This window comes from Alligator mississippiensis, chromosome 12 (genome assembly GCF_030867095.1).
Source record: "Alligator mississippiensis isolate rAllMis1 chromosome 12, rAllMis1, whole genome shotgun sequence".
NCBI classification, from domain to species: domain Eukaryota; kingdom Metazoa; phylum Chordata; order Crocodylia; family Alligatoridae; genus Alligator; species Alligator mississippiensis.
In genome coordinates this window covers 65,358,791-65,386,129 of record NC_081835.1, presented here as the reverse complement: position 1 = coordinate 65,386,129, position 27,339 = coordinate 65,358,791, and the positions used below count along the sequence as shown (strand labels likewise).

The 27,339-nt window shown below is 49.9% G+C and overlaps 1 protein-coding gene across 5 annotated transcripts in view; it reads right to left on the bottom strand.

Moving 5' to 3' along the window:
- Positions 1–27,339, bottom strand: part of CRB2 (crumbs cell polarity complex component 2) — a 67,511-nt gene that overhangs the window by 25,423 nt on the left and 14,749 nt on the right. For 2 of the 5 annotated variants that reach the window (XR_009455960.1, XM_059715733.1), the window contains exons 1-4: positions 20,083–20,352; positions 3,462–4,163; positions 923–1,118; positions 219–358 (exon numbers count right to left, since the gene is read on the bottom strand). Coding sequence is in view for 4 of the 5 variants with exons in the window: in XM_059715733.1 (XP_059571716.1) it covers positions 219–358; positions 923–1,118; positions 3,462–4,163; positions 20,083–20,164 (1,120 nt within the window). In the remaining variant the exon portion in view is untranslated. Of the gene's footprint in view, positions 1–218; positions 359–922; positions 1,119–3,461; positions 4,164–20,082; positions 20,353–27,339 lie in introns of those variants that run through there. The other 3 variants (XM_059715732.1, XM_014603716.3, XM_019500975.2) reach the window with 2 other exon arrangements.

Here is a 27,339-nt window from a genome sequence, read left to right as displayed (position 1 = left end):
GCCAGGAGCCAGCCAAGAGGCTGGAAAAGGCCTGGAATTGGGATATTTTAGACTGTGCACCAAGGGGAGCAGCAAGAGCACCTCTGCCTGGGGAGCTGACAACTAAATTAGACCACACAGGATAACATCAGCATTGTCGAGGGCCTTGGGGGCAGCCTTGCAGATCTTCACCAGTCAAGGCTCTAGCGCTAGGGGAGCTAAGCTAGTTCCCTACCCACCTGGCCAGCAGGCACAGCTATAATTCTTGACCCCCTCCAGACACGTGGCACTGTTCAGGCAGGGCTGGGAGGCACACTCGAGGATATCCAGCTCACAGTGCTCCCCTTCAAAGCCTGTGTCACTGCAGTCACACTGGTAGCTGTGGGAGGACAGAAAATATAGCAACGCAAGAGCTTGCAATGGCAAAGCGCAGCCCTTTCTGGAGGGCAAGCAAAGAGATTTGTGGGTGATGCCCCCAACCCTCAGGCCCACCCACGAGCTGCGAGAAGAGCAGTTCTGTCTCCACAAGTAGGAGATCGCTGCTGGAAACTGGTGGCGAGGCAGGCCAGCCTCAGATCCCAAACACTGCATGTGAAAGGCAAGGCTCAGAGACACGGGTCAGCTCTCAGCCAAGGAGGGCAGCTCCTTCCATACCACCGGCAGCCACCCCCTGAACTGGCAAACAGTTCTTGGCATCTCTGGGAGCTCTGCTGGCAAAAGGGGCCCCAGGCATATCACCCTAGCGAAGTCAGAATCACTGCCATTTAGCTTCAAAGACACTGAATGGGCATATGGTGTCAGCGGGGAAGCCTTCAGGAATACTGACCCCGAATCATCCCAGCACTGATCGCTCTGCAGTCAGGGAGTTATGCCAGGCAGGACTTCGATTCATTTGGGCTATCTAATCACCAGACACAAACAGCCAAAGCAGCATGCATCTTACCTGTTAACTAGGTCAAGACACTTCCCACCATTGTTACATGGTTGGCTCAGACATTCATTGATGTCCACCTCGCACTGGACTCCTTCGTAGCCTGGCGCACAGCTGCAGGTGAAGAACCCAATGTGGTCACTGCACGTGCCCCCGTTCTCGCAAGGGTCCGAGTCACATTCATTTATTTCAGCATCACAGTTTACATCTTTGTTACAAAAGACAAGAAATAATCTGTGTTAGGGATTGGCACGGAGAATTTGGACCAGCTGGACTTCTGGGCAGAGATTATGAAAGCACCTCTACTAAACCCAATCTGCTGGACCAGAGACCTATTTATAAATGTCACTGTAAGAGCTGGGGGAGTGCCTGGGCAGCAATTGTGCCCGCAAGTAAATCAAGGGCCCTTAATTAGTATTTGTAGCCAAGGCAGTCTTGGGAAGACCTCTGGGTTTTGCTTCGTGGACCTCTGACATCAATAACACTAGAAATGCTTTGTGACATTTGGCAATCTCTAGCTGCTGTAGCACCAACTTTCATTCCATTTTGTTGAATGACTGAGGCATAAATCATGGTCCTGCTCATCTGCATTCATTAAAAATCCCAGGATGGCATTTTGGAGGGAAAAATTGGCCATTGATCACGATCTCGTGGCTAACTTCCAGCCTGGAGCTTTGCAGTTTATCTGCCTACCGCACCTTCCCCCACGTCAGTCAGGGAGTGCTCATCACTGCTGTCCCTCGGTACTGTTAGCCAGCTGCTGCCTTCCACCCCAGAGATAATTAGGTTTCGGTGGCTGATAAGGTGATTTCTGGATGCCTATACACCCATGCCAGAAACCGTTCAAAGGGCTGGTTGAGCAATATTTATAACTTGCTTTGAAATCCTCAGGAAACAAGTACTCGAGAAGTACGAGGTGCTAGTTGCCATGCTACCTGTTGCAATCGGTCATGGCACTATGAATTGCGGTAACTGCGCTATCGGTAGTAGTAAGGCATCCATTGTTTTTCCCTAATGTCCAGAGCTCCAGCAATGGAATGGGAGTTCCCATAAAGAGCCTCTTGCCCTTTTTCCCACCTCTGTAAACTGCCCGTGGCCTGACATCACCTCTCCAAGAAAGGCGCTAGAATGGCACCTGCCAATCCACCTAATCCTCCCTTCTGGCAGAGACTCATCATGCAGCAGACATGGCCATCCTAATCCTAAAGGAATGCAGGCCCCATAATCTGCCGGATCAAAACCCGTCAATCCTCGCATCAAAACTTCCTTCGCCCAAATTCCAGCCTCTCGCACCAGGAACCGCTCAGTCTGCTGGCCCAGACTCTGAACCAGGACTGTGTACCTAGGCTGTGATGCAGAGCCTCGTGTTTGGGACATTGTGTGCTCCTGCAGCATCGCCAGCTGCTTTCGCCCCTTGCTGCAGCCAGCAATCCTCCTGACCTCAGGATTTTGCAGGGAAGTGAAAAGGAAACCGGCTCACCAGTGCTGAGTTCCATGTTACACTCTAAATCAGGGGGTATTTTAAACCCTAAAAGGAGAATCAGTTGCTGAGCAGGTTCTTTCCCTCTGACCCTGCTGTTCGTTTCGCTAGAGAGCAGCTCCAGCAGTGGCCGCGTGCCTGAGGTTGCAACATCTCCCCATTCGCTTGTAATCTGCGGCCCAGCGACCCCCCACATTCCTTTACAGTAACGTAACTCCTGCACGGCCCAGCCAGGGACACCGGGTGAGGCTGGGAAAGGTCGTGTGCTGGCTGGTACCAGGGGGAGGCGAGTGCATCATGGCCACATTCCATTCCCATGGCGTGGCGGGGGAGAGGAGACCCTCGCCCTGCTCTGCTCTGCTCTGCTGCCCCGCCGCTCACTCACAGGTGCAGGTGACACAGCAAACCACCACCACACGGATGCAGCAGGGCGAGCTACTCGGAGGCACAGGCAGAACAAATGCTCTCTGGACTTAAAGGGGTCGGAAGAACAAATCTACCACTAAAAGCTACTTTGCTCCAGGGACTCCTGCTCTAGAGAAACGCTTCAAGGCAGGACAGAGTTCCCTGGGCCTGACTTAGAAAAACTAGCTGCACCCCTGAACATCCCGAGGATTGTCATGTTTCTGTGCCTCTCCATTACTCGCACCCTCATCCAAGTCGATCACTTCCTTATCATGTCACACATTGCCAATTCCATATGGCTCCAGGGAAGTTAAGCCTCTTGGTCTGAGCCCATACACCATCATGTCTCTGGAGGGTAGATTTGTTTAGGGAAGAGCTTTCCTATTAAACATGACAGGTCTCTGTTTGCAGGGTTACAAGATACCAGAGATGGACATGAACAAGACCCTTGGATCCACCCTACAATCCAAACCCCTCTTTCCCAGGAACAGCAAGCCTGGAGTACAGGTATCTACCTGGCACTGCCTGACGGCGGCTTAGCCCCACCACTGTAACACAGAGGTGCCATGAGAAACTCGCTGGGGTTGTGGGGGCAGGTGCCCAGCTGGAGCAGCACAAACAAGACAACAGTGCCCCTGACAGGCAAATGCACGATCATGAAGGTACCTGTGTAGCCAGGGACGCACTCGCAGATATAGTGATCCCTCTCGTTCCGGCAGGTGCCGTTGTTTTTGCAGGGCCGGGATGCACACTCGTTGATATCTATCTCGCAGCGGTACCCTTGGAACCCAGGCACACAGAAACATTTGTACTCGTTCACCATGTCCCGGCAGATGGCCCCGTTCTGGCACGGGCTGGAGGCGCACTCGTTGACGTCGTGCTCACAATGGTCCCCAGTGAAGCCAGGCGGGCAGAAGCAGACATAATCCTCAGCACTCTGGACGCAGGTCCCGTTATTTAGGCAGGCATGGCTAGAGCACAGAGAGATTGCTGTTTGGCAGCCTTCTCCGGTCAGTCCTGTTTGGCATTGGCAGGTGTATCCATTTACACTATCTACACATTCAAAATGCGGCTCTTTGCAAGGGTTGCTCTCACACTCGTTAATATTAACACTACAATCGATACCTGTGAAGCCAGGCCTGCAGATGCAGTCATACTCCTGGAGCCCTGGCACTGTGCGGCAGGTTTTATTGGTGGGGCACGCGTGCACAGCACACGCATCATAGAGGAGTTCACAGTTCGTGCCCGTGTAGGCTAGGGGCTGCTGAGGGCAGACGCACCGGTATCCCCTTCCCAAGTCCTCACAACTCCCTCCATTCTGACAAGGGGACGATGAACAGCTCTTGACATCTTCAGCGCACGTGGAACCTGTGGAGAAGAGAAAAACTCCTGGTTACCTTGGGCAATGGACTCTTCCTGTAATTATGATGCACATCTGAGAGCTCCCCCACGCCAACCCCACACCACCAGGGGCATCACTGGCTTTGCTCATCTAAAAGCTAGCCACTTTCCACAAGCCTTGCGTGGAGACATGACGGGTCTCCCTTAGAGGAACAGTGCTTGTCCTGGCATGTGGCTAGGCAGGGCGGTTAGGTCCTCAGTGTTTTAGACCATGGCAGTCCAGAAGTCTGTTTCACCAGGAGGTTATGATGCTTGCCAAGGAGTACAATAAGCTATCCACAAGACAAAGCGCACATACGATGCAGAGATCCTATGGAAGTTTCTCACCGGTGTTCCAGGATCTGCACTGCCTGCTCCCTGGTTTCTCAGCATCTTTTAAGGTGTTGGGTTTGACCATGAAATCCCCAGAAGGCCCAGGGTTTCCTGCTGGAGAGACGCCTCTCTCCGATCTTCCATCCCTTCCGCCTTCTGCCTCAGCCTGTAGTCATATGACTAAATCAACTGTTCTATGTGCACACGTAAGCTAGCCTGGTGGATCGCTGCTCACACTGCCTTTACAGGCATTTTCTCTACCATTCACCTAGTTCAGTTACCCTGAACGTTAAGGGAACCTGTGACCTCCAGTAAGCAGCAGAAGCTGGTTCTGTAACTAGAGGCCAGACTGCCCTATTTGGCTTTCAGTGACTCCAGCTCAGTGCCACTGAGGTAGCATCACTCCCACTTCATCACTCCCACACCACGCTCCCAGGCAGCAGCTTTCTTTCAGCAAGAACCCCGGGGATCGGTAGCTACTGCCATAAGTGTCCATCCCCATGGCCGAACTGGCCGTTGCACCACTGTCCCTCTTTGTCCATCTAAAGCACCCAGAGCCTCATGATCACTAAATAAGCACCCTATGCATACAAGGCAAGAGAATAAACTCATGCCTGGATAAGGCATTCTTTGCCAGGGCAGACGATGCTGGAAGATGTGTTGGCTGGGAGGGATTTGGGGTTCAAGGCAACGTTCACATTCACACTGAGTCTTCCAGAACTGGGGCACGTCCAGAGCAAAAGCACCGCCTCAGTCTAACACTGAGATGCACCAGCTGCCAAGGTCCAATCCAGATTTCCCCACAGTTGAGGCATTTGGATCTAAGGGTTTTGTTCGTGCCCATCTCTCACATCTCGGAACCCAGCAAATGGAGGTCTGTCAGGTTTAGGAGGAAGGATCTTCCCTAAACAATTCCACCCTCCAGAAACGTGATGGTGTACGGGCTGGAACATCACATCTCGCTGACGATGGTGAGACTGCACAAGGCAAGGGGCACAGGACTGAGAAGAAGGGGAACAGGAATAACACTGGATCAGGCTGCTCAGGAGATGTCATCACTAATGGGAAGCCAGGCTTGGCCTGGATCCCTCCCTACAACAAGTGTAGGACAGTAGAACAGCATGGACAAGGGGACCTGTCCCATCCATCACAAGAGATAGCAGAAAACTGTCCCAAACTGCTAGCACCGTGCAACTTTTGCTAAGCAGTCCTTCCTTCACTGCAAGCTGGGACCTGGAAAAGACTCTAGCAGAGAAGCTGGGGAGGGCAGCCACTAAAGACTGCTTCTGCACAGGAGAATGGCACGAAGTGTTTGCAATCAGAAGGTTATTCTGCAAACGTGACGGATGCGCTGGAAATACTTTCTCTATGCAGACTGACCATGGAGCAGAGGGAGACGACGTTCAGCTGCACAGGACACCTGAGGAATAACTCTCATTCTTCTTGAGCTGGCTCTGAGTTTGCCTAACTAAGCTTGCGTGTCCTGGCTCATTAGCTCTTGGAGCCAGCCTTGTTTTCAGAAGCCAATGTGGGCACAGTCCTTTGTGTTGTCTGCTGCCTTGCTGCATATTTTCTCGAGCCAGCTAGTGAAAGGACCTGCTCTCCCCCATGGCCCGAGAGGACGCAGTTGCTCAAATGGCCAGCAGCCCCTGAAGCACGCACAGCACCCAGCTCCTCGCTGAGGAAAGCCATTTTAGCATGCTGTGCCCCTGGTGGGGATTTCCAGCTCAGGGCCTCGCTTTCCCGCTGACCTTACACATTCTCTCCTTCGGGCCACCATTCACCTCGCCCATTTTTCGTTATGTTTGTCTTGCTCTGGCACATTTTATACCCACCCACGAGTTATTTGTGTCGGTGGCTTTTTATCAGCTCACCCCCATCCACGCCTGGCTCCCTTTGTATGTGGGAGTGGAGGCCTCCGGTTCATGAAAGCCATTTATAGCAGGCCCTGGTTTACAAAAGCCTGCCCCTGCCCTGACCTCCCTTAATTCCTGCTCTCCAAAGCCTGGTGAGGTCTCCTTTGAGGAGGAGGCGGGGGGAAGCTCAAGGATTTACTGAATCCTCCCTCGCTCCAGCATCCTCCGCATTCCCTCCTCCCGTGGGCCTCTCATGTGATGCCGGGGAGGGCTGCCGTGCCCTGCACTGTCCAGTGCACCCATTATTCTGCCATCCGCCCTTTTATTCTCAGATTCCCACTCAGGCAGAAACCAGGGATGACGGAATCTGCCTGGAATCCGCTGTAGCAATTAGAGGCGGCAGCCCGGGAAGCTGGCTTGAAGCAGGGTGGTGGACGGGAGCCTTTGTGCACCTAACGAGGTGCTGGTTTCAGTCTCCACCTTCCAAAAGCCCAATGCACCGGCCCCAGCAGAGGGGGACTAGGCCCGCTGCGTGTTCAAATGGCACAGTGCCCCTATTTGCTCCCAGCCCAAGAAGGAGCTCCATCTGCAGGCGAGGAAGCTCCTTCAGGAGTAAGTATACAAAGAAATGCACCTGCTGGAGTGGAGACAGAAGCAACGCAAGGGCCAGCATGAGGAACGGGCTGTTTGGATGCATCTGCACTGCACCGCAGCCCAGCTGACACTGCAGGAGAGCTGGCAAGCACTCGCCACCCCAGGGAGGGTCCCAGCTGCTCAAAGGGATGTGTGCCCAGCCCCGTGTTCCTATAAAACGGGGAGAGTCCACACTACCCACAGCAGAGCCCAGGCAGGGGGGCTGCTCCCTCTCTAGCCAAACTTCCCGCGTGATGGAGCAACAGCTGACTTGTCACCTAGTGATTTCCCTCACTATGCCGCCTGTGAATTTTCATGGGTCATTAAGACTTGTCCTTTTCTTTATGGCAAAATTCAGGGTCCTGCAGCTGCACAGACATGTGAGCACAGGACAGAACCCACCTGCAAACCGTTCCCATGACAAATATAAGGATCCAGGAAAGCCTCTTCTCCCATCACCACAAGAGAGAAAGGTGCTAAAGAGCCTTTTAGGGGGCTCCATTTTCTTCCGAGTTTACTGTGGTTATTGTCATGGCATCACCAGGTGCTGTGCCAGGCAGGTTGACCTGTTACCCAGTCCATGGTTGGAGGTTGTGTGATGAAGGGACTTGTGATGGTTTGGACACATCACAAGAAGGCTGGACACCCTTGCCGACACCATAACGCAGGGCATGGTGGAGGGAAAGAAAAAAAGAGGCAGACCCAAGAAGAGTTGGGGAACCAATATCAAGGACCAGACGGGGCTTCAACTGACAGGGTGCACGAAGCTAGCCAACACAGGGCAGAGTGGAAGAGGGTTGTTACAGCATCCAAGGTGCTCCAACAGTCACAGCAGCCTTAGGACTGACTTGACTTAATAGACAGATAATGATTTAGGGATGTCTGAAAGCTATAGCCACTGTAGGCCACAAGGCAACAGGAGCAGGAATTCAAAATTTAGAGGTCTGAAGACAGTGACAGGATGCAGCAGAAAGTGGAATCTGGTCCAGGGCACCCCCGGATGGATAGGATCAGCGTGGATGGCTGCGATAGATAAGGAAAGCAGGTAGAAAGAACAGGATGACCAAACCATAAACAACAGGTGGGTAGGAATGCTGTCACTCAATACGTTCATTAAACAGCAAACTGTAGAGGTGCACGGCACCAAACGTGACTGATCCTGAGAAAAGCATGGAGGAAGTTACAGCCACACCTGGTACAATAGATATGGGAAGTATATAGGGGCGTTGTAATGATTAAGCTCATATATACATGCTTCTCATGATCATTGCTGCTGCCTCGCTCCAGCTGGCAGCCACTCGGGGCACAGCCACTGGGGCACTTTGCAGCAGTACAAGGTTTGTGCTGGGATAGCTCAGAGCAATCAGGTCTGGGCCCCACCAGAGCTTTTCTATGGGAGATGATTCAAGTCCAACACCAGTACCTGCCTTTCTCACTTACAAATGAATCAGAAAGCCCTTTCATACCTTCCTGCTTCTGTAAGAGGCAGCTCTTGGTTCCTAGTGGAATTCAGTTCTTCTTGCCTAAACAGCCATTATTTGCACTCACATGATGGGTTATATAAGTACAGGATGAAAACTGCAGTCAGGAGGCTAATGGCCAGGGCACAGGATTTGCCCTGATAATTACATTAATAAATATGGAAGAGTTCTAGCCAGCTGTGAAAAATAATTCAAAGCTCAAGCCTAAACAATGTGTCAAGAGACACAAAACACAGTCAGATTATTCAAGTCAGATTTACCTTACAAGGATACAATCGTGAACCATGTTTGACTCTGTCGCACTGGTACAAATCAGGAGTAACACCCAGCCATTTTATTATTTACCAGTGTAACAGAGTAGGAACTTGGAGTGAAATCTTGCCTGGAAGTCAGTGGGAATGTTTCCACCGACCTCAGTGGATCCAGCTTTTCCCTCTTTTGAACATAAGCTGTTTGGGACAGGCACTGGTGGTGATTATGTGGCTGTATGATGCCTCCCACTGGAATAAACGGGGCCCCAGATGCTACCACAGCACAAGCAGTAAGCAAGTAAAAATAATAAAAGTGCTTGCTGCCCTGAGTGACAGGGAGCTGATGGACTCAAGGAGGGCAGAACAGCAATTTATCACATCAAAGCCAAACCCTGTGTGTTTGTGTCTGTAACTCTTCTCCTTAGCACAAGGAGGCTACCCAAGAAGAGAAGCTTTTAGAAAAAATGAAGACAGCTTTCTCAAGAAGAAGGGGGAACAAGTCTCTCTCTACTTCTCCAAGTTTTATGCAGATACAACATAAGTATAGCTCAGTTCACTATGGGACTTCACTGCCAGGGAGGAGGAGAATTTTACATACCAGTGTGTCCTCTTCAATGCAGCTCTCTCACTCTCTCTGATATAGATGCTTTGTTACCGACAAGTGTTTCATGCTTGTGGGGTGCACACTTCTGCACTTTTACCTTCTGTTTTTACCTTTTTATAAGAAAGGTTTAAACAGTCTCTTTCACATATACACTCATGCACACACGCGCACACCAACACCACTGACTTGAGGATGAAGTCACTTGGAAGTGCAGCACTCTCAGCTGTAGTTCTAGTATTTCCTCTGATGCAAAGAGGAGAGTTCTGTTCGAGCCGGTGCTATTCTTTTGGATGCAAACTTCACTATAAAAGGAGAATTTGTCACTATACAGATCAATAGTAGACCAGTCAGTCTCAGGAGGTGGATTTTAGCCACATGGGAGAACAGCAGATGGACACTCCTATTCCACTAACCCAAGTGCACCCAGCAAGCGCGCAGAGAATCTGCAGGGATTCAATACACCAAGCTGGTGTCGTGTAATCAAACCACCCCCTGGCTTCATGAAATACAGTCACTTCTGAAGGAGAGACTCCATGGGCTCCAGGCTGTGTGACCTTGAAGAACATGCCCCTTTTAAAACTCTAGTTGCGGTCTTCCTGGGGGTCAGTGCCAGGGACACACACAATATTTGTTCTTAACTATTCATTATGAGGTCTGAATATGTATACAATATTCATCAGCAAATTAATAACAGCCTTCACTGTGGCACAATACACTAATAGTGGAGCCTGCCACCCCAAACCAAGCTGCAGCACAGCCTCATAGAACGGGAAGACCTGGTCACAGAAGCCACCGCACAACCAGAAAACCACCACGGTTTTCTACAAAAAGATCCTGTTCTTGGATTAACAAGTGCTTCTTGGCCTTTCCCTACATGTGCCATAAGAGGAACACACATTCAGCAGGCAAAACCTGATGTCGAAAACATGCTGGGGCCCTGCCAGCCTACCCTGAAATGAAACTGGAGGGGGCTATGCTTCCCTTCAGAAATACGTTCCACTCATTTAGTGGTGGATTAGGATGGACTTCAAAGGCTAATGCGGAATAGGAGTCAGATACAAGCCCTTGCTGAGTCTGGTTTTGCACTTAATGGTAGCTTGCAAAAGAGTGTTTTTTTTAAGATGGGCTTTGTGACCTTTCCTGCCCTCTCAGGACAAATAACAAATCCCAGCAGACTGTACTGTGTGATTTTAATATTTTGCCTGGACTTCATAAGCATTAGGGATCTCAAATTTAAGTTTATTGGAAGACCTTGTGGGACCATAGCAATATGTCATGATCTTTTGCCTCTGGACAGTCACAACAGGGGTTCTTTCTTTGCCAAAGGCTTTTTTTTCCCGTACAAAATACCTTGTCACTGGAGCTAAGTAGTTATTAACCCATAAGAATTCCCAACCCCACAGTTTTAAAGTGTGACCAAAAATCCCTTCCCTTCTCAGTTTCTTTGGGGTCTGCCTCAGGTCTCTCGGGATTTTGTATTCTCCCTAGTTCAAGAGTCCCAAGACTGTTGCTAGACAGGATTAAATTTCTTGTTAGGAAAAGTTAAAGATGTTTTAGATTGATGTTTTCCAACATAAAAAATGTAACAACAAAGACAAAGAACCAAGACTCATGGCAGTCTATCCACACACCTGTGCTGGCATTAGGAGGAGCAGACTCCAGGTCCTTTTGTTGACTGTCTGCAGATTTGCTCAGCTGAAAAGTCTGCATCTCTTTAGAGGTAAACTGTCCCCCACATGCTGTGCGGAGAAGACTAGAGCCAAAGCTGTCAGTTGAATAATCTTGCAAAAGGCTGAGTCACAGTGGTGAAGCATCTTGCAGCTTCCTACCCACGCAGAAAGGAATTTGGGGTAGACCAGCAATGGATATGGGAGATTTTATGAACCCACAGGTGCTGCTCCTTGATTAACCTTTCCTGTCCCAGGTTGACCAGAAAAGTCTCTGCTACTAAAGCTAGTATGAACCAGAAGACAAGACCCTTGACAGGGGAAAGGGGTCCTGGGAACTGTCATAGACCATGCAGGGCAATGGGTATTAAGGGAAAGCATAAAGGTAAGGAAAGCATCTATTCCTCCTTTCTAAATTAGAAAATGTTTTAATCTCTTCTTGGGTCTCCCACCACTACCACCACCTCCACCCACTGCTTGCAAAGCCCTGTTAGCAGGCTGAACGTGTGAACAGCAATTTCCCCAACAACGGGCCTACTCTGAGCAGAGTCGGGATAACATTGCAGCTTCTGGGGCTCTCTCTCTTCTACTGTTCTCATCACAGGTCACCAGAAGGTCCTCGCACCCAACTGGGAGGCAAGGGGCTGATCAGTGACTTCGCTGGGAGCCTTGAGATTGCTCTTTCTTCCAGCTGAACTGCAAGCCAAACAGCCCTGCTAGCTCCACAAGCTCAGCAGGACGCTCAGCTCCTTGCTTTCCATTACAATAAGTTTCCATCTCTCCGAGCATATCCAGAGTCAATCACCCACTTGGGTTTAGTTTCCAACAGCTTCAATCACAACCAGGACCCTGATGAAAATGTTCAGGATCCCTAATGTCTGCAAATGTTAGACATCCGTTCTTTGGCAATAAAGTGTTTTTGCACTCATGAAGGGATAGTGATTTAAGAAAGAAGCCAGTTTGAAGCCCTAGGAATCCCCTCTTCACCCAATGCCATCCAATAACAAGGGCCCCCATTCCTCACAGCCTGCCTCCATGCCGTGTCCCTTTCACTTTGCTACGGGACCCATAAAGCAGGCTGCAAAACCCATAAAAGGCAAAAGCATCATTTAAATTGGCTCCAATAGCCAGGTAATCCTCGAAACATCTTAGACCTGGACCTATACCAGCATCTAGCATTTCTGAATTGCTTGCCAGAGAAGTGTACCTCCTCTTTAGTAGCGTACCACTTCTTTACTGATTCCCTAGCACCTTCTGCACTGTGCCCTTCAGAAGCATTCAATGTCATTACCCCCTTGTGAGCCAAGTACTATCCCCATTTTAGAGACGAAAGAGGTTCCCAGAGGCTAAGTGACTTTCCCAAGTGTGTGGCAGAGCCAGGGAAAGAACCCAAAGAGCCCAACTCCTGGTTCTAGCCACTAAAAGTCCTTTTAGTTTCACAACTAGGGTTTCTAGTCAAACCCAAATGGAAGGGATGCTCCATTCCCTAGGAATACCAACTTGCAGACAGGGAGCAGTATGCACGCAGAAGCTCACCAAGCTCACCTCTTGCATATGAGCAGGGGCCGGCTTAGGAAGCTAGTGGGAGGGTTGGATACGCCATTCTCAAGCAACTGAATGAAAAGACCTTCTTCCCAGAAACAATTTTTAAAGCCCATCACTGTTGACTCATGAAGCAGCTCATTCCAGCCCACTTGTGGGGAGGAACAGTTCTTAAAAAAGTATCTGCAGAAGAACAAATCTGTACTACGAGTGGATAAGTGAGGGGGTTGATTTTTTTCCATGGATGATTTGTTGCTCGGACATCGCACTGATGACCAGCAAAGACTGACCCCTCCAGTCCCAGCAGAGGTATGGAAGACAAGACGTCTCTCACCTCCTCTCCTGGCTTGGAGTGACTGAACAGAGCAGGACATGGGGATTTATTTTAGATACAGTATGGAATAAGAGGATTATCCTCTTAGTGATGGCAGAGACAAGCAAAGCGCTTGAGCTCACCTGCATAAACAACAGTGATAAAGGAGCGACTCGCAAGAGGTGCTGGGCCCAGTCCCATGTGAGGGGTCAGGTAAGACTCCTGTCACTGCCTCTGCTACAGCAGGAGCCTCCGCAGGTTTGTTCCAACGCCCTTGGAGCCAAACAAAGCCAGGACGGCAGCCCCTGGGATCCTGCACATGGCACTAGGGGCTCTGTAAATGGTACAGATCTGTTTCCACTCCAGCACTCCATACACAGGCACTGGTAACCCTCTGAAGTGGGTATGCTCCCCATCTTACAGAGTGGGGAAACTGAGGCAGAGAGGCTGATGTGAGTGACTTGCCCAGATTTATTTGGGGTCTTGCTCAAAAGACACAATAAGATCTTGGCAACTCAGAACCCAAACCACCACTGTCCTGGGCTCACTGTGGCCTGCATCTGTGCCACCCAACAAACCCACAAATAAATGAGCAAACATCATCCCCAGACAGTGAGGAGGAGCAAAACAGGGTTGTTTTTAACATAAAAAACCCACCATGCCAGGGGCAAATTTTGCCATAGGCAATGGCTCTCGCCAGAGCCCAGGGTGCACAAGGGCATCAGCTGCCTCCTTCAGGAACAGGCTGGGGATGATGTGAAATGAAAGCGGTCCGTTCTCCTGGCCTCCTCCAGAGATGCTGCGGAAAGCATGCGAGAGTCCAGAGCCTCTGGCCAGCAGCTGAAGACGTGGTCTTGAACCCACGTTTGCCACAGGTATCTTGGGCCTTGTTCCTATGTTACGCTGAGATTTTTCTGCTTCAAACACCCTGCGCTGATTGAGAACAAGAGGGACCGAGCTTGCGAAGTGCCCGTGGCAAGTGTTGGACGTGGTTATCTTGGGAATGCAGCCGGGCTCACAGGAGCACTCGGCACCAGGCGCACGTACAGGACAGATCCCACTTCAGCAGCTGAGACTGCTGCTCCCGCCGGCTCCTTAAATGTCATCCTAACATTAACCACACGCATGGCACCTGAAGCTTCAAACTCCTCCGGGCAGCTCCATGGATAAGGGTCCTCCGACCTGGTCTTAAACCTCCACTTAAAATTCCAGCAGGGAAGCAGCAGACATTAGGCTTATCTGCCCAAGACATCACCCTGCTTCCTTCGTGTTGGAGGACACCTTTGACACGCAATAAAAAGGGAGCAGCGGGCTGTTTAGAGCAGGCACATTTCAAGGGAGCAAAACAGTTTCCACACACAGCAAGAAGTTGCAGTAGTGGGGGGCGCTTTCTGAGCGAGATTTCTCCATCTGAACATCTGCGTGGGCACGTGCACTGCAACTGGGAAGCACGTTCATCCTACAGCTCTCTCCTGCTCTTCCAGCAAACAGACACAATCATCCACAGCTATTATCCAAGGAAGGTGGCCAGCAGTCAGGATGCCTGCAGGCTATTCCCCAGCCTGACAATAACTTTGTTGGGCTTAGGCAAGTCTGGCACACGTGCTTGAGTTTACCCATCTGTTTGAGAGAGAAACTATGCACCTTCCCAAGTGCCGTGAGATTTAATTAGTTTCTGGAGAGCTTTGGAGTAAAGGCATAACAGAAACCGAGAACCTAGCATTTTGCACATGCTTGTGCTACAACTATTTAAAGAAACTCAGGGTTTTGCTGCTTGTATCCAGTTTACATTTGCAAGCTTCACAATTAAATGCCTCTGGACAGAATCCCAAGTGCAAGTCACCCAGATGCAGACTCGGGAAACTTGTCTAGTTCCACACAGTCCCACACAGCACCACGTCTGTAGAAACTGGACGTGCCTCAAGAAACAGGAGAAGAGAGGACGCAGGTGCCAAGTGCCAGCAGGGCACTGTACCCAGGTGAACCGTGGGGAGCTCAGCCATGACAGCAGATACTGGGCCCCTTTTTTTACCCTTGGCCGAAACCAAAGCGTCTGCCACCTCACTCTTGGGAAACAGTCAACAGCGGATGAGACATTCAGAAGCCAGTCAGCATGAGTCTGATCTCTCCCGCTCCAGGGAGGTCAGCATGGTCGCCACCACGAGCTCTTGCAGCCTCCCACTGTCTCCAGAAAAGAGCCTGACAGAGGAGGAGGCGGTGATGCATTGTGTCAGGCACCCAGGCTGTGATGTTTCTAACCGGTAACCAGGGCCAGACACAAGCCTGATGCTGTCTCTCCATGACACAAGACTGAAGATAGTCAAGTAAAGGAATGTGCACTCCCCCCAGCCAGGGGCCTTTCACTGCAAAGACTTCCCCAAGGGAGGGGAAAACGGGGAGCTGGTATGCCAGAGCTCCCAGTTTCAAAACACGCTCACACTAAATGCACAGCAGGATTTAGCCCCCCAACCCCCCAGTTTGCTATTTTTTAAGGCAAAGTATGTTGAATTATTAAAAAATGGCTATTTTCTGGTACCCAAAACTATGTCAGAGAGGAACTTGATGCCTCTGGGACAAATACCTTGGCACAGAACAGCCACCATAGGGGGCCCGTGGATTTCCCCAACGTTTGCATTATTTCGGTTTCAGTTTTGCTTCTCGCAACCATCCTGCATACAGAAGCCACAGGTTGGCAGGTTTTTTATTCCCTCATTTATATTTCATCTGTCCTGTTCACGTCTGCAGTTGGAGGGAAAGTCTCCGTGCAACCAGGAGCTGAAAATAGCAGGTCTCCCACTGGCTTCGCAACTGTGGTGCAACAGCAAGTGAGCTTGAGAAGCCTGCAAGCAGCCGAGACCTGGAGGATCAAAATCCCAACGTGGTGCCATTTCCAGCAGTTCTGTTGTGCCCCTGCTCTCACCCCAGCACTTTCCCTGCTAGACTTCCAGGTTGAAGCTGAAGGTGAAGTAGGGAAACTCCCCAGGTATCTAAACAACATTTAGAGCAAGACAGACAACTCTGCTGAAACTTTGAATAAAGCAATGGAAAGAGTTATGTTTCCATGGCAATAGAAAGGCATGTGCTTATATTAGTAAATCCCTGCTGACCTCTGCTGATCTTTCTCTACCCTGGTCAGCGTAAGGGATTAGCAGAAGGGCACACTCCCAGCGTCCACTCAACAGGAAGGGAAGCAGGGCAGGCCTGCAAGGGGCTTTCGTGCTGTTGGGTTGCCTCTCCCAGCCTCGCTGACCGCTCTGGGGGAGTGTTTGCCATGCTCCTGGTGACTCGAAGCATTCAGCAAGAGACAGGGAGCAAGCATGGGGGGCTCTTGCAGAAAGGGTTTTTTAAAGGAACCTCCAAGGTGCTGTGGAGCTCCTTGGGGCTTTCAACACAGAGGTGGTGACCCAGTAGCTCTTTGGCATCTTTCACTGGCGCAGACTAAAGTCTGCGGCATTTTAAAAAAGCCGAGCAGCACTCCTGACATTAATCGCTTAAGCACCAAGACCATGGCCATGCGATTCCTTCCAAGCACTGAGGGCTTTCCAGAGCGCTGGCTAATTTCCACTGATCTTGCTTTGGCCTGAACAATTCCCAGTTCTACAGCCTTTCTAGGCGCCCCCTTTCCATGGACTTTAACAGATGATTGTTCTGCTCAGCTTGTATAGTCTGGATGCAGGCATGGAGGCTGCATTTCTCCAGAAAGGTTTACCTTCCCGTGACCATCACCCAGCAGAGGGGCTGCCACCGCTGCTTTGCACAAGGACTGAGCACTTGTGCCCTCATTGTTCTTCATGGATTAGGAGAGGCTCTGTTGAACTAGGTCTCCTCCCACAAATAAAATCTTTATTTGATCTTGTTGATCTACTGATAGATCACATTGCTGCCAGAAGCTGGAGGATTCTTCTGCTTTCAAGGCATCGCCGCCCACTGGACAGCCTCCTTGCTGGAGGCTTATAGGGCACTTGCTAAACCTTCCAGATTTCTGGAAAGAGATTGGAGGAAAATCTGCAAAGATGATGACGATTCATTAAAAATTCCTCCTACCCGTTTTCCATAGCAACGATTCAAGCTTTTACACTGCTGTGCAAATAGCACATGAAGCAGGAGGCCTGCTGCAGCGAAATGGAGGCAACACTTGGGCAGAAGTACCATCCGTCAGGTGAATCTAAGTGTCATTCATATCGTTTCAGGCGATCATCCTGACAGATTGGACAAGCTTTGCTAAGATGACTATGACAATGTGGCAAGGGACCTCAAAAGAAAGCCCAGGGCAATCCAAAAGCTGTGCTGGCAATTCATTCGGCAAAGGGCCTATCTACAAGATCCCACAGCTTTCTGGCAGAGCTGGGGTGCCAGCTCGGCCCCCTAGCCAAATCCTAAACTCAGCAGAAATCAAAATGCTATGGGTACAAGTCTTGCTCTACAGTGGGCCAGGGTAACTCTTTGGAGTTCAACCTCTGTAAAGGAGATCAAACTAGGTCTTTCCTGTCTCAGCTCGCTGTGTACTTTAACAGCTGTTAAATCCCACCCCAGAGGTGCCTGCATGTTAGCACGTATGTACACAGACAGAGTCAACATGTCAGCTTTATGTGTAAATCAGTGAGAAGTAAAGAGTGGGACTTCCCATCAGGAAGTCAGGGTTGTATGCACAGTGCCTCAGTTTCTCCTTGTGAAATAAGTACAATTGTTACCTACCTCAAAGGAGGAAAAGGCCAGCTCTGACTAAGACCTGGGAGAGGATGCAAGAGCTGTAATTCTGTGTTTTATGGCTGCTGTAATTACCCTGCCCCAGTAAATCTTTGATCTTTTCATTCTTATTGCACCCCAGTATCCCCACTCAGCGAGCCCACCTCTGGGTTCTCTGATCTCCCAGCCACTTCCACAGACCAAACCCTGACATTTGGGGTTTCCTTTGTATTCAAGGAGCCAAATTTGCTCCCAAGCTTTAATTTCCAATTCCAATCTACAGACTTTGGCAGTCAATACAGAGAGCGGAGAAGGGAGCACTGCTTTGCCACAGGGCTTTGAACAGCCTTTGTGAGCCGAGCTGCGTTTGTCAGAGCTAATCTCGAGAGCCTGCCCTGGAACAGATAGCAAAGCACCAGAAGAAAGGCTTGTCTGCATGTGTCCCTCCTCAAAAGGTGGCCAAAGCATTTGCCAGACCAAAGGCACGTGACCTAAAGTGCTGAGTTGTGTGGGACCGAAAATGCAGGGAAGCTGGGTTTTAAATCTGCCTTCCAGAATCTGCTTAGCAAGACTCCAAATCAACTCGACCTGCGCTAGCCAAGCACTACTCTGCCCTGTATGCTGGAAGCAGCAGAGTTGGGTCCGTCCAGAGACCCTGGGTCTTGTCCCCACAGGGTTTACTTCACAACTGAGCACTAGGAGCAACTGGGGTTCTGGTTACGTCACAGCATGGCCCAGTGGTTACAGCTGGGGACCGGACATCTGAACTGTTCTCAAGCACAGTTTGCCTGTTATCCTGAGGAAATCACCCAGCTTCTGTGCCTCAGTTTCCCCTATATGTAAAAAGGATAATAGTTACCTGCTGTATATTGTCAAGGAGGGACTTTTTTCCTAAAGTCCTTAGAAATCCCAAGGCGAGAGGTGGCAAAGGAAGGCAAAACATTTACTACAACTCACTCTGGTAGCAAAACTCCCCCTGCAGAGGGGAACTAGTTGTGTGTCTATGAGAATTATGCCTTCTGCAGATTTTTTCTCATTCTTCATCGACAGGACACCCATTCCAGCTCCAGCAGGAAGAGAGAAGTCCTCTGTAAGGTGTCGTCTACAGAAAGGCTTTGCCCAGGCAAAGCGAAGCAGACCAGCAAAACTCCTCAAGGAGCATCCCAACCCCTGCACAGCCATGGGCTGAGCAATACTGTGAGCCATGGGCCTTCCTTCTGCACAACACAAAGCCACCATAATTGCTTCACACTTTAAACCAGTAGCTATGGTTACTGGGCACAAAAGCCAGCCCTGCTGCTTCCCTGTGGCCAAAGGAATTCCAGGCACTTGGAGCCAATGCACCAGACAAAGAAGTTGGTACAGGGGAAAGAATAACTCCCGCAAAAAACAAAACTTAGCTCAACGGATGCATACGTGGTCTGGGAGAAGCAGAGCAAGGCAGAGGCAGGATAGCTGCAAGGGGAAGGACTGTGAGGGGATAGAAAGAGCTGAGGGCTCCCTAGCTTTCAAGAAGGGATCTTATTGCAAGTAAAAGTAGGGATTAATAGCAAAGCACTCCCGGATTCAGTAGTTCACTGTTCCTAGTTCTCCTCATTTTCCCCTCACTTTTTTGCACGCTGGTGCCAGACCACTGCTGCCCTTGCTGGGGAGGACTGCAGGCCCTGGCCCAGCAGCGGGCTAAGGACGCCAGTTCAGTCCCCATCTTCCTTCCCGTACAGAGCTGGGCTTGTTCCTGACACAACCTTATAATCCCTAGATGACGAAAACAGATGTCTAGGCCCAGCAGGTCCCCAGACACCCATTTCTGTAGGAATATAGGGAAGTCTATTTTCCAGAGAGTGCAAGAAATTAGACCCAGGAGCGAATTCTAAGTCCATGGGGAAAAATCTTCTGCACTCCTTCAGAGGCCCAAAACAGTCAAGTACACTGCGGAGTGACAAAAGTTTCAGGCTTGAAAGAACATTCAAAAGAAAGCTCCGCCAATATGATGCTGTCTTTAGGCACCTCGATGCCCCCTCCAGATAAAGAGTGGATGGCCTGCAACTATTAAGGGTTTTTAAAATGAACACCTTTCACCTCCTGCCCTTCCCCCATGCATCCCCCCACACATGCATGTTATAGTAGGATTACCAGCCAACAGCACACACAGCTCATCTCCCCTGGATGCACCCTACAGGATACATACATGGAAAGCACTGAAATCTCTTCCCTGTTTGTTCTACATTGATGCAACTGTGAGATCTAGGGGAACTTTACTATAGGGTTTTGCTATGGAGAACAGTTACTGCAATCACCAACTACTTAATTGCACAAACACTTCTCTAACCTCCCTAGTGCATAAAGATACACACCCACACCCAGACACAGCTAAAGTCTAAAATGCCTGTATATCTTCCAGATAAGTTTCCAAGGTTTGCAGGTGCTACTTCAAAAGCAACATTTCAGTCACTTCCACAAACACTAGTTCAGGCAGACAGCGAAGCCAATGTTAGAGCACATTAGCTGGGTAACCATGAGACAGAGAACAAGAAAACTTACCCCAAAGCAGGAGAAAGACCGGGAGCAGGGCAGCAGCGTGGTATGCCCTGGATATAATTCTCTTTAATTCCATTGCGAGCATACGAGTGCCTGTTCTGAAAGCCTCAGGAGAGAAGCAGCTGCTGGAAGTTGGTAGATGTGGGCTCTCCCCACATTCTGGACTTTGGAGAGTTTTTCCTAATAGAAGCAATCACTCCACGCGTTGCCGATTTAGGGACTAGCACTAACGGGGTGGACAGAGTCGCTGTCCACTTTGAAACGCTTTACACATGCTGCTGGAACGAAGCAAAAACCTTGCCTGGATCACACGGACCGGACTGAACGGGACAGGCCAGCTCAAGAACGTACACACCAGCCCACAGTGCCAGAAACTCTGGGGAGTTCAGGTGGGCGAGCAAGAGAGGAACGGCATGCTAGGCAGCACGGGACAAAGTGGAGAGAGGCTGGTATTTTATGCTCTCTCCCCACCACAGCTGGTGAAGCCGGTGAGCCCCGTGGCTCAGCTTCATGAACCAAGAGGCAAACAGAGCAAATCAGATCCAGGAAACCAGTTTCTATATCAGCTATTGCCTGGAGGAAAGCCCCAATGTGCATGAAGTGCAGTTTGCCCATGGAGATGCTAACAAGGCTTCGACTAGGCCCAGATTGCTCCACCCCAGTATTGCTGCTATCTGATGCACTGCATTTTCTTTGCGAGGCTCAAAGCAAACCAGGAGGTGGGGACTAGAGATACAAACATGGGACCAGTGTCAAAGTCCCATCCCCACTCTAATGCCAACCCTCCAATGGCTTAAGGCAAGTCACTCAAATGCTGTGCCTCAGTTTCCTTACCTGCCAAACAGGATCAGTTATTAATCTACCCTCGGTGGGCACTGTGAGGACACCTCTGTGATTGTGCCAAAGATCTGAGGTGGCAAAATCCAAATTCCATTTAATGCCTTTCCAGAACAACACAGAAATTAAAAAAGTGCTTAAATTCCATGCTGACAGCCTTTGTCTCCTGTCTCCTTGGAGAAGGGCTGTGCAGGGAGTTGCCTCCCCTAGGACTGGCTAATCCAACAGGCCAACATCAGTGCAAGATAAAGTCAGACTATGGACAACCTACAGACCTTCCCCTTTGAGCTGCTGCACCAGACCAAAGCCAGGCTCCATCTGGCTTAGCAAAGTGTCCCCATCGACAGCTCACACTAGGAAATGTCTGAGTTCCCACTGAAATTAGTGGGAATTTTGCTATTAAGTTCCAACATACAGCTTAGATTGCACAAGACAAAAAAAAGAGCCCTCTGCTAGGATGCCTGAGCACTGACAAAATAACTGCAAGCAAAATTCAGGCAGAAGCACCCATTCTCCACCCTCTCCAGACATGGCCACTGAGACTAAGAGGAAAGGCTACCTCTTCACCAGCCAGCCTTGCTGTTCTGAACATGTAGAGTGGGGTTTGTTCCCATTTCCAGCAAGATCCCAATTCCATAGCCAGGATCTTGCTGTAGTAAAAGCTGATGCCCTGAAGCTTATGCTTTATAATCTTCTAATCCATTAATTTGGTGTAAAAACTGGAACACATGGACATAGGGGTGCTGGGAGCCTGAATCAGTGCATGTTCACAAGACAACTGAAGCTACAGTAAGGCAACATATGCATGCCATTTCAGTTGCATACACCCATTTTAACTCTGCTCCTAATCCGTTGAGTACCTGCCATATTGAGCCACAGGTGGGTGCATGATGATAGCAAATGAAGTGAGGTGCGTGGAATTTAAGATCGTTCAGAGATGTACACTGCTGTCCCACTTAACTGGCAACTAAAGGTACTAGAGAGACGTTATGCACCTTCCTGCTTTAGGCCATAGGAGCAGGAGCTGTGGTTCTCTCAGCACCAAGGACGCAGCTGGCTAGTGCAAGCAGCACGACTGCGCTGCATCAGTTTCCCTTCCTGCTAAACCACCAAGAAGAGATGATCCAGCTGGAAGGAGTGACAGCTCTGAAGTTCATGGGCTTCAGTGGCAGTTCAGCATGTCTGAGAAATCAGGCCACAAGTATCTGTAACTTCTCTCTGCTCCAAGCATCCCAAGAGGGATCCTCCCATTCAGGCCTTCCCTTCCCTAGGCTGCTGACTATGCCCTGGGCTACCTTCTCCTCCAGGTCATCTGGGGTAAGAGCATGTGTGCTGTGCTCCATCCTCTGCGCTCCACCACCCATGCTGCCCATATGCTCACCACTTTCATGTCTCCCCCTGAGGAGAACTCTGTCATTCAGACATCAAGAGAAAGAAATGTGTTTAGTCCTACACGAGCACACATGCCCAGGGTCCATAGTTTAAGGCTCTCCCTGGAAAAGAAGAAGAATACTAGCAGAAGGTAAAGAATCCAGAAAAGAAGGAACGGGCACTTTATACAGAGGAATTCTCCCTCTGCAGGAATATACATTGCCTATCTGGCTGAGTGCAGCAAGCGCAGGGTCACAGGCAAAGCGTGCAGATGGGGCTTTCAAGGAGCCGCAACAAAATCCATTTCAGATTTTCACATGCCTGGAACCTGGCGGCTGCTGGAGCCCATGAGGAGTGTGTGGGTTGGAGACTGGGGGGAAGGATGATGGAGAGGGTGAAGAGAAAACCTTATCAAAAAACCTAACAGGGCTGGCAATAACTAACAAACAGTCCCACCCAGCCAAGCAATCTGACTGTCCTTGGATTTACATGGAGCAACAAACAAGCACCGAAGTCCTTTGGGACCCATTCTCCCAGCACTCGCTCTCTCTCCATCTCACCCTCGCACAAATATTTCAGACAAGAAGCAAGCTCCAAATTCAGAATCCACTGCAGTTCTGACATAATTAAGCTTGGGACCAAGTTTCCCTGACTAGTGACTCCCAAGATGCCTCACCTTTAAGCATCTCGAATGGGGACCCCCCCGCGAGCTGGGCACACTTCATCATGTGCTTGTTAAGAAAAATTAAGCACTTTGTCTTTCTTTCCGAAGTGTTTGCCCTCACAGCCCCTGGAGAGCAGGCAGACATTGTTATTACCATTGGACAGATGGAGAAGTTAAAGCTGAGAGATAAAGCAGGTGCCCAAAGTCAGGCAATGTGCAAGTGGCAGAGCTGGGGACAGAACCAGAGCCAGCCCCTCAGCTGGTATAAATCAGTGATGCTCCACTATCAGAAATGGTGTAGTGGCAACTCATCCCTGCTATGGATCTGCTGCTAGTCTCATGCTTTGACCCTGGGAATGCCCAGCGCACCAAAGCTTCCCCTGGCCATGCAGGAGGAGGCTATAGCAACCCTGCAAAACTAGCTTGTGGTCATGAGGGAAAAGAAGAGAACAGGGAGAAGGAAGCCCAGCATGGCAGCCACACAACCCCTCTTCCCAACAGAAATCTAACCCTATACCAGGCCTGAGGAGCAGTCAGTGTACAGGAAGCCTGTAGTCCTCAAAGAGCCCAGTGCCTGACCAGAATCTCATTATAATGTCATTCCTCCAGACTCCCACAGCACTTTGCTGGGTAAGAAGCACACAGAAATTTGCTCAGACATCTGCACGGTGACATTTAGAAGTCACACACACCGTTCAGACTCAGGAGGACAGCAGCAATTTCTGCCAATTGGGTCCAAAAACCCACAAGAACTGTTTACAAGATCCATGCACCACTGAGCTCGAAATCCTTCACCTAAGCCTGGCCTCAAGCCCTCACATAGCCAGATCCACATATGAACCGTGTGTCTGTGGCCCATCTCCAAACCCATGGTACCTCCTCTGTGTGGATGCTCCAAAGCACAATGGAAAAGCCTCTGGGTGTCAAGGTGGGGCTTTAAATCTCGACAGACACAAAAATCAGTGCTTAGCTAAGAGACTTTTAACATGTCCTATCCACAGCTGCTTCTGGTTGACCTAACCCATGAACATTACATTTGCTACAGCCACAACCTTCCTTCCCATACCATCCCTCGGGCATCAGAAGGGTGGCAGACAGGCTGTTAGAGTGAAGCAGGGCTCTCGGACATTGAAAGAAACCTCAGGGACGTGAATCCAAACTTGTCATCATGGAGAAAGGATAAAAAAAGATTATGTCCACCCCTCTATGCCTTTGTGTCACCTGCTCATTATTGGGGTCTCTATGGTGGCATTATAAAACCAGGGACCTAGAGACTCCTTTCCAGGAAGGAACGGGTAGGTAAAATCTAGAAAATCTCATTAGGTACTTCTACGCCAGTGCTGTTGCAACTGAGAAGAAGCAGACAGCTGAGAGGGAGGGAAGAGATACTGGGGCAAAGGTAACAAAGCTCCTCTCCAGCCAAACTATGTACCAGCAGACTGCATAAGCAGGCTCAGAAGCTGGGAGCCTGGAAGAGTATAGTACTGCACACTCCCTCCCCCTTTATCAGTGTAAAACCTGCACTGGCCATACCTTCAGGGCACCATGCACCTGCAACATCTGGAGGAAGCCACAAGGAGCAGAGGCAGAAGCAACTGGAAGGGATCGCAGGTTCTGCTGTCAGTAATCACACAGCCAAGGGCTCTAAAGGCTCCTTTCACAACAGGGCAGAAATAAACGCTGTCTCTGGGGTTCTTCTCTACTCAACTGGGCCCCAGCCCAGTTGATCACCATTACATGGACCCTTATTTCCCAGGTGAGGCAAGAGTGCAGACTGGATTCGACTCTCTAAGCTCAGTGCATCAAAAATCTTCTGTGCTGCATTGTAAAAAGCTGTGTAGCCGCTATTGTACATCTCTGCTGCCGATCCCTGCAGACACTGTAGCACAGCTCCTGGAATTTAATCAGTTGGAAATCCATCTGTTATTAAATAAGAGTCACTAATGTCTCAGAGGGCGCATTCTGCTTTAGAAGCCATCCTGCCTTTGAATGAAGTTTTTGATATTTCTCTGTTCAGTTCCTAGCACCAGGGCCATCTACATCTTTGCGCTTCGGAGTTCATCAGAACCGTCTCTTCATCCCCTGGGCCCCTGACAAACATGAAGAAGATCAACTGCTGAGATCATGGTGACATCACAGTCACCCCAGGTTCATAAACCGCCGAACAGCAGGAGCCAGTGAACTCATCATCCCCAAAGAGAGCCTGGGTTCATACAAGTCTCCCCAGCGATTCAAAGCAAAGGCTCAGGACTCTCAGAGCTGAATGTGGGGAATTTCCCATTAGACTTCATGAGCTCTGTAAAGCTTTTACACTTACTGCATCGATGTATTAGCAAGGGTCTGGTAGTTCAACAGAGATGTTTGCCTTTTAAAATGGAGAAGCGCTTCTTCTCCAGCTCTGCAGTTTAACACTGTACCTTGATCAGCTGCTACAGTCTTGCCTCCCACATGCCCTGCTCAACAGTCACCTACACTATTTCTTTATCCCACAGGAAACACAGGTGGAGAACAGAGCTAGGAACAGAACCCAGGCATCCCAAATCCCACAACCACCTCATTTCAACCCCCAGATCATTGTCCCCTCTTAAGACTAAGAACAGAAAACAGGATTCCTGTCTCCGAGTCCCCCAGCTGTAACCAGTAGTTCAGTCTCTCTCCCAAAGTAAACAAAATGCTCTTCATGTCTATCAAGGGAAAGAGCCCCAGGTAACCTGCCCTGACACCCTGTTGTGGGATCCTGTAAATTATTTACTGCAGAAAGATGCCCTTGCAGCTCCAATGCACATACTAACAGGGACAGAAGCCATTAAAAAAAGGGAGACTTTCCGGAAGCACAGACACGGACACAGAGCCTGGGTACACCTGGAGAGCCTCTCCCACCGAGCCGCAGTGAAGTCTGAGGGTACGATGAAAGTAAACTCCAACAGCTCATTGCACAAAGGATTCCCAAGGCTGTTTTTACAAATTACCAAGATCTTCAGAGGAGAGTCCATCCCTTGTGATGGGGCAATGGCTGGGGATACCACTGGACCATTGAAATACTCATAAGAGAGATCCTGGAGTGCACTCCAGGGTCTCTCTGAAGACTATTTCAGTGGTCCAGTGGTATCTCCAGCCTCTTCCAAGTGCAGCAGATGCCACTTCTCTCAAATCAAGACCATACCAGCTTTTAAATGAATATGGTCCACAAACCACAGTCTATGCCAAAATGGGCACATGAAAAGCAGCGCAGGGGCTGGGCAGCCTTTGCCATCACTGGTAATTAATTACTGGCACAAGGACACAGACCACAACACTAAACAAGGATCTGATGGAAACAAAAGCACCCTGTGACCAATGTGTGATCCCTGCATCCCTGCGGGTGGATCGCACAAAGGGCAAGGGATACTGAATACACGTTGCGTGAGCTGAGAACAGTTCAGAAAGGAGAACACAGCCACTCCGACACCACACCAGAAACAAATGGTTTAGCTCACTGCCTGGCCTGGGGGTGCCCCAGAGATGATGTACTGTCTGTTTTCATCCTTATCTGGACCACCCCACCCCCAGCTCCATCTCTGGTGTCGTGGCTCTGTTTATTCAAGCTCAACTGCAGTATTAGTTTCTTGCCAGTTACCATAAACCATCTGGAACTCATTTCACTCCCTTTGGACTCTTGTTTCCCTGTCAGGGGGCTTCAGCTGCTGCATGTGCACAATCTTTTTGCTCCGGGGCTTTTTACCTGGTCTGTGTGAATTATACTGCAGGGACCAGTTCACGGCTAACCAGCAAGGACCCATTGCTTCCACCTGCTTCTGAAGTGTGGCCACTCCTGGGGTGGAAGATGACTCCTGTTTAATAGCTGCACTGCACAACAGTTCAGAAGAGGAATGCAAGTATATCACTATACCCACTAAATGAAACAGGAGCAACAGATAGTCATCACCACCATTTTCTACATAGCGTGGGGATCCTGGGCCTTTCAGTGCAGGGCAGACTTTTGCCATCATTCACTCAACCGGGCTCCACATGTAGGCTTCAACCAAGCAAGTAGCTGTCAGTGAGGATAATGCTCCTGCCACAGGGAAAACTCTGCTTTCTTACAGAGACAACAGAACCTGGGGTGGCGCAGCTGTCCCTTTCTCCACATATGCCATTCAGAACAGGGCTGATTTGCCTATTTCTGAATTATCAGGCCTATGCACCAGAGGAGAAACCAGGGGAGATGGAGCGTTGCACAGGAGTCCAGCTGCAGGCTCCTCTACTCAAGAGCTGCTTGCCCCAGAAAGTGGAAGCAAACCAACAGTGGGACTCACCCTGGATGCCTTTAGCGCTGTCCTCACAAGTAACACGCTCTGGGTGGCAGGAGCTGCTGGCACAGTTGCTGACTTACTGCTCACATCCAGTGC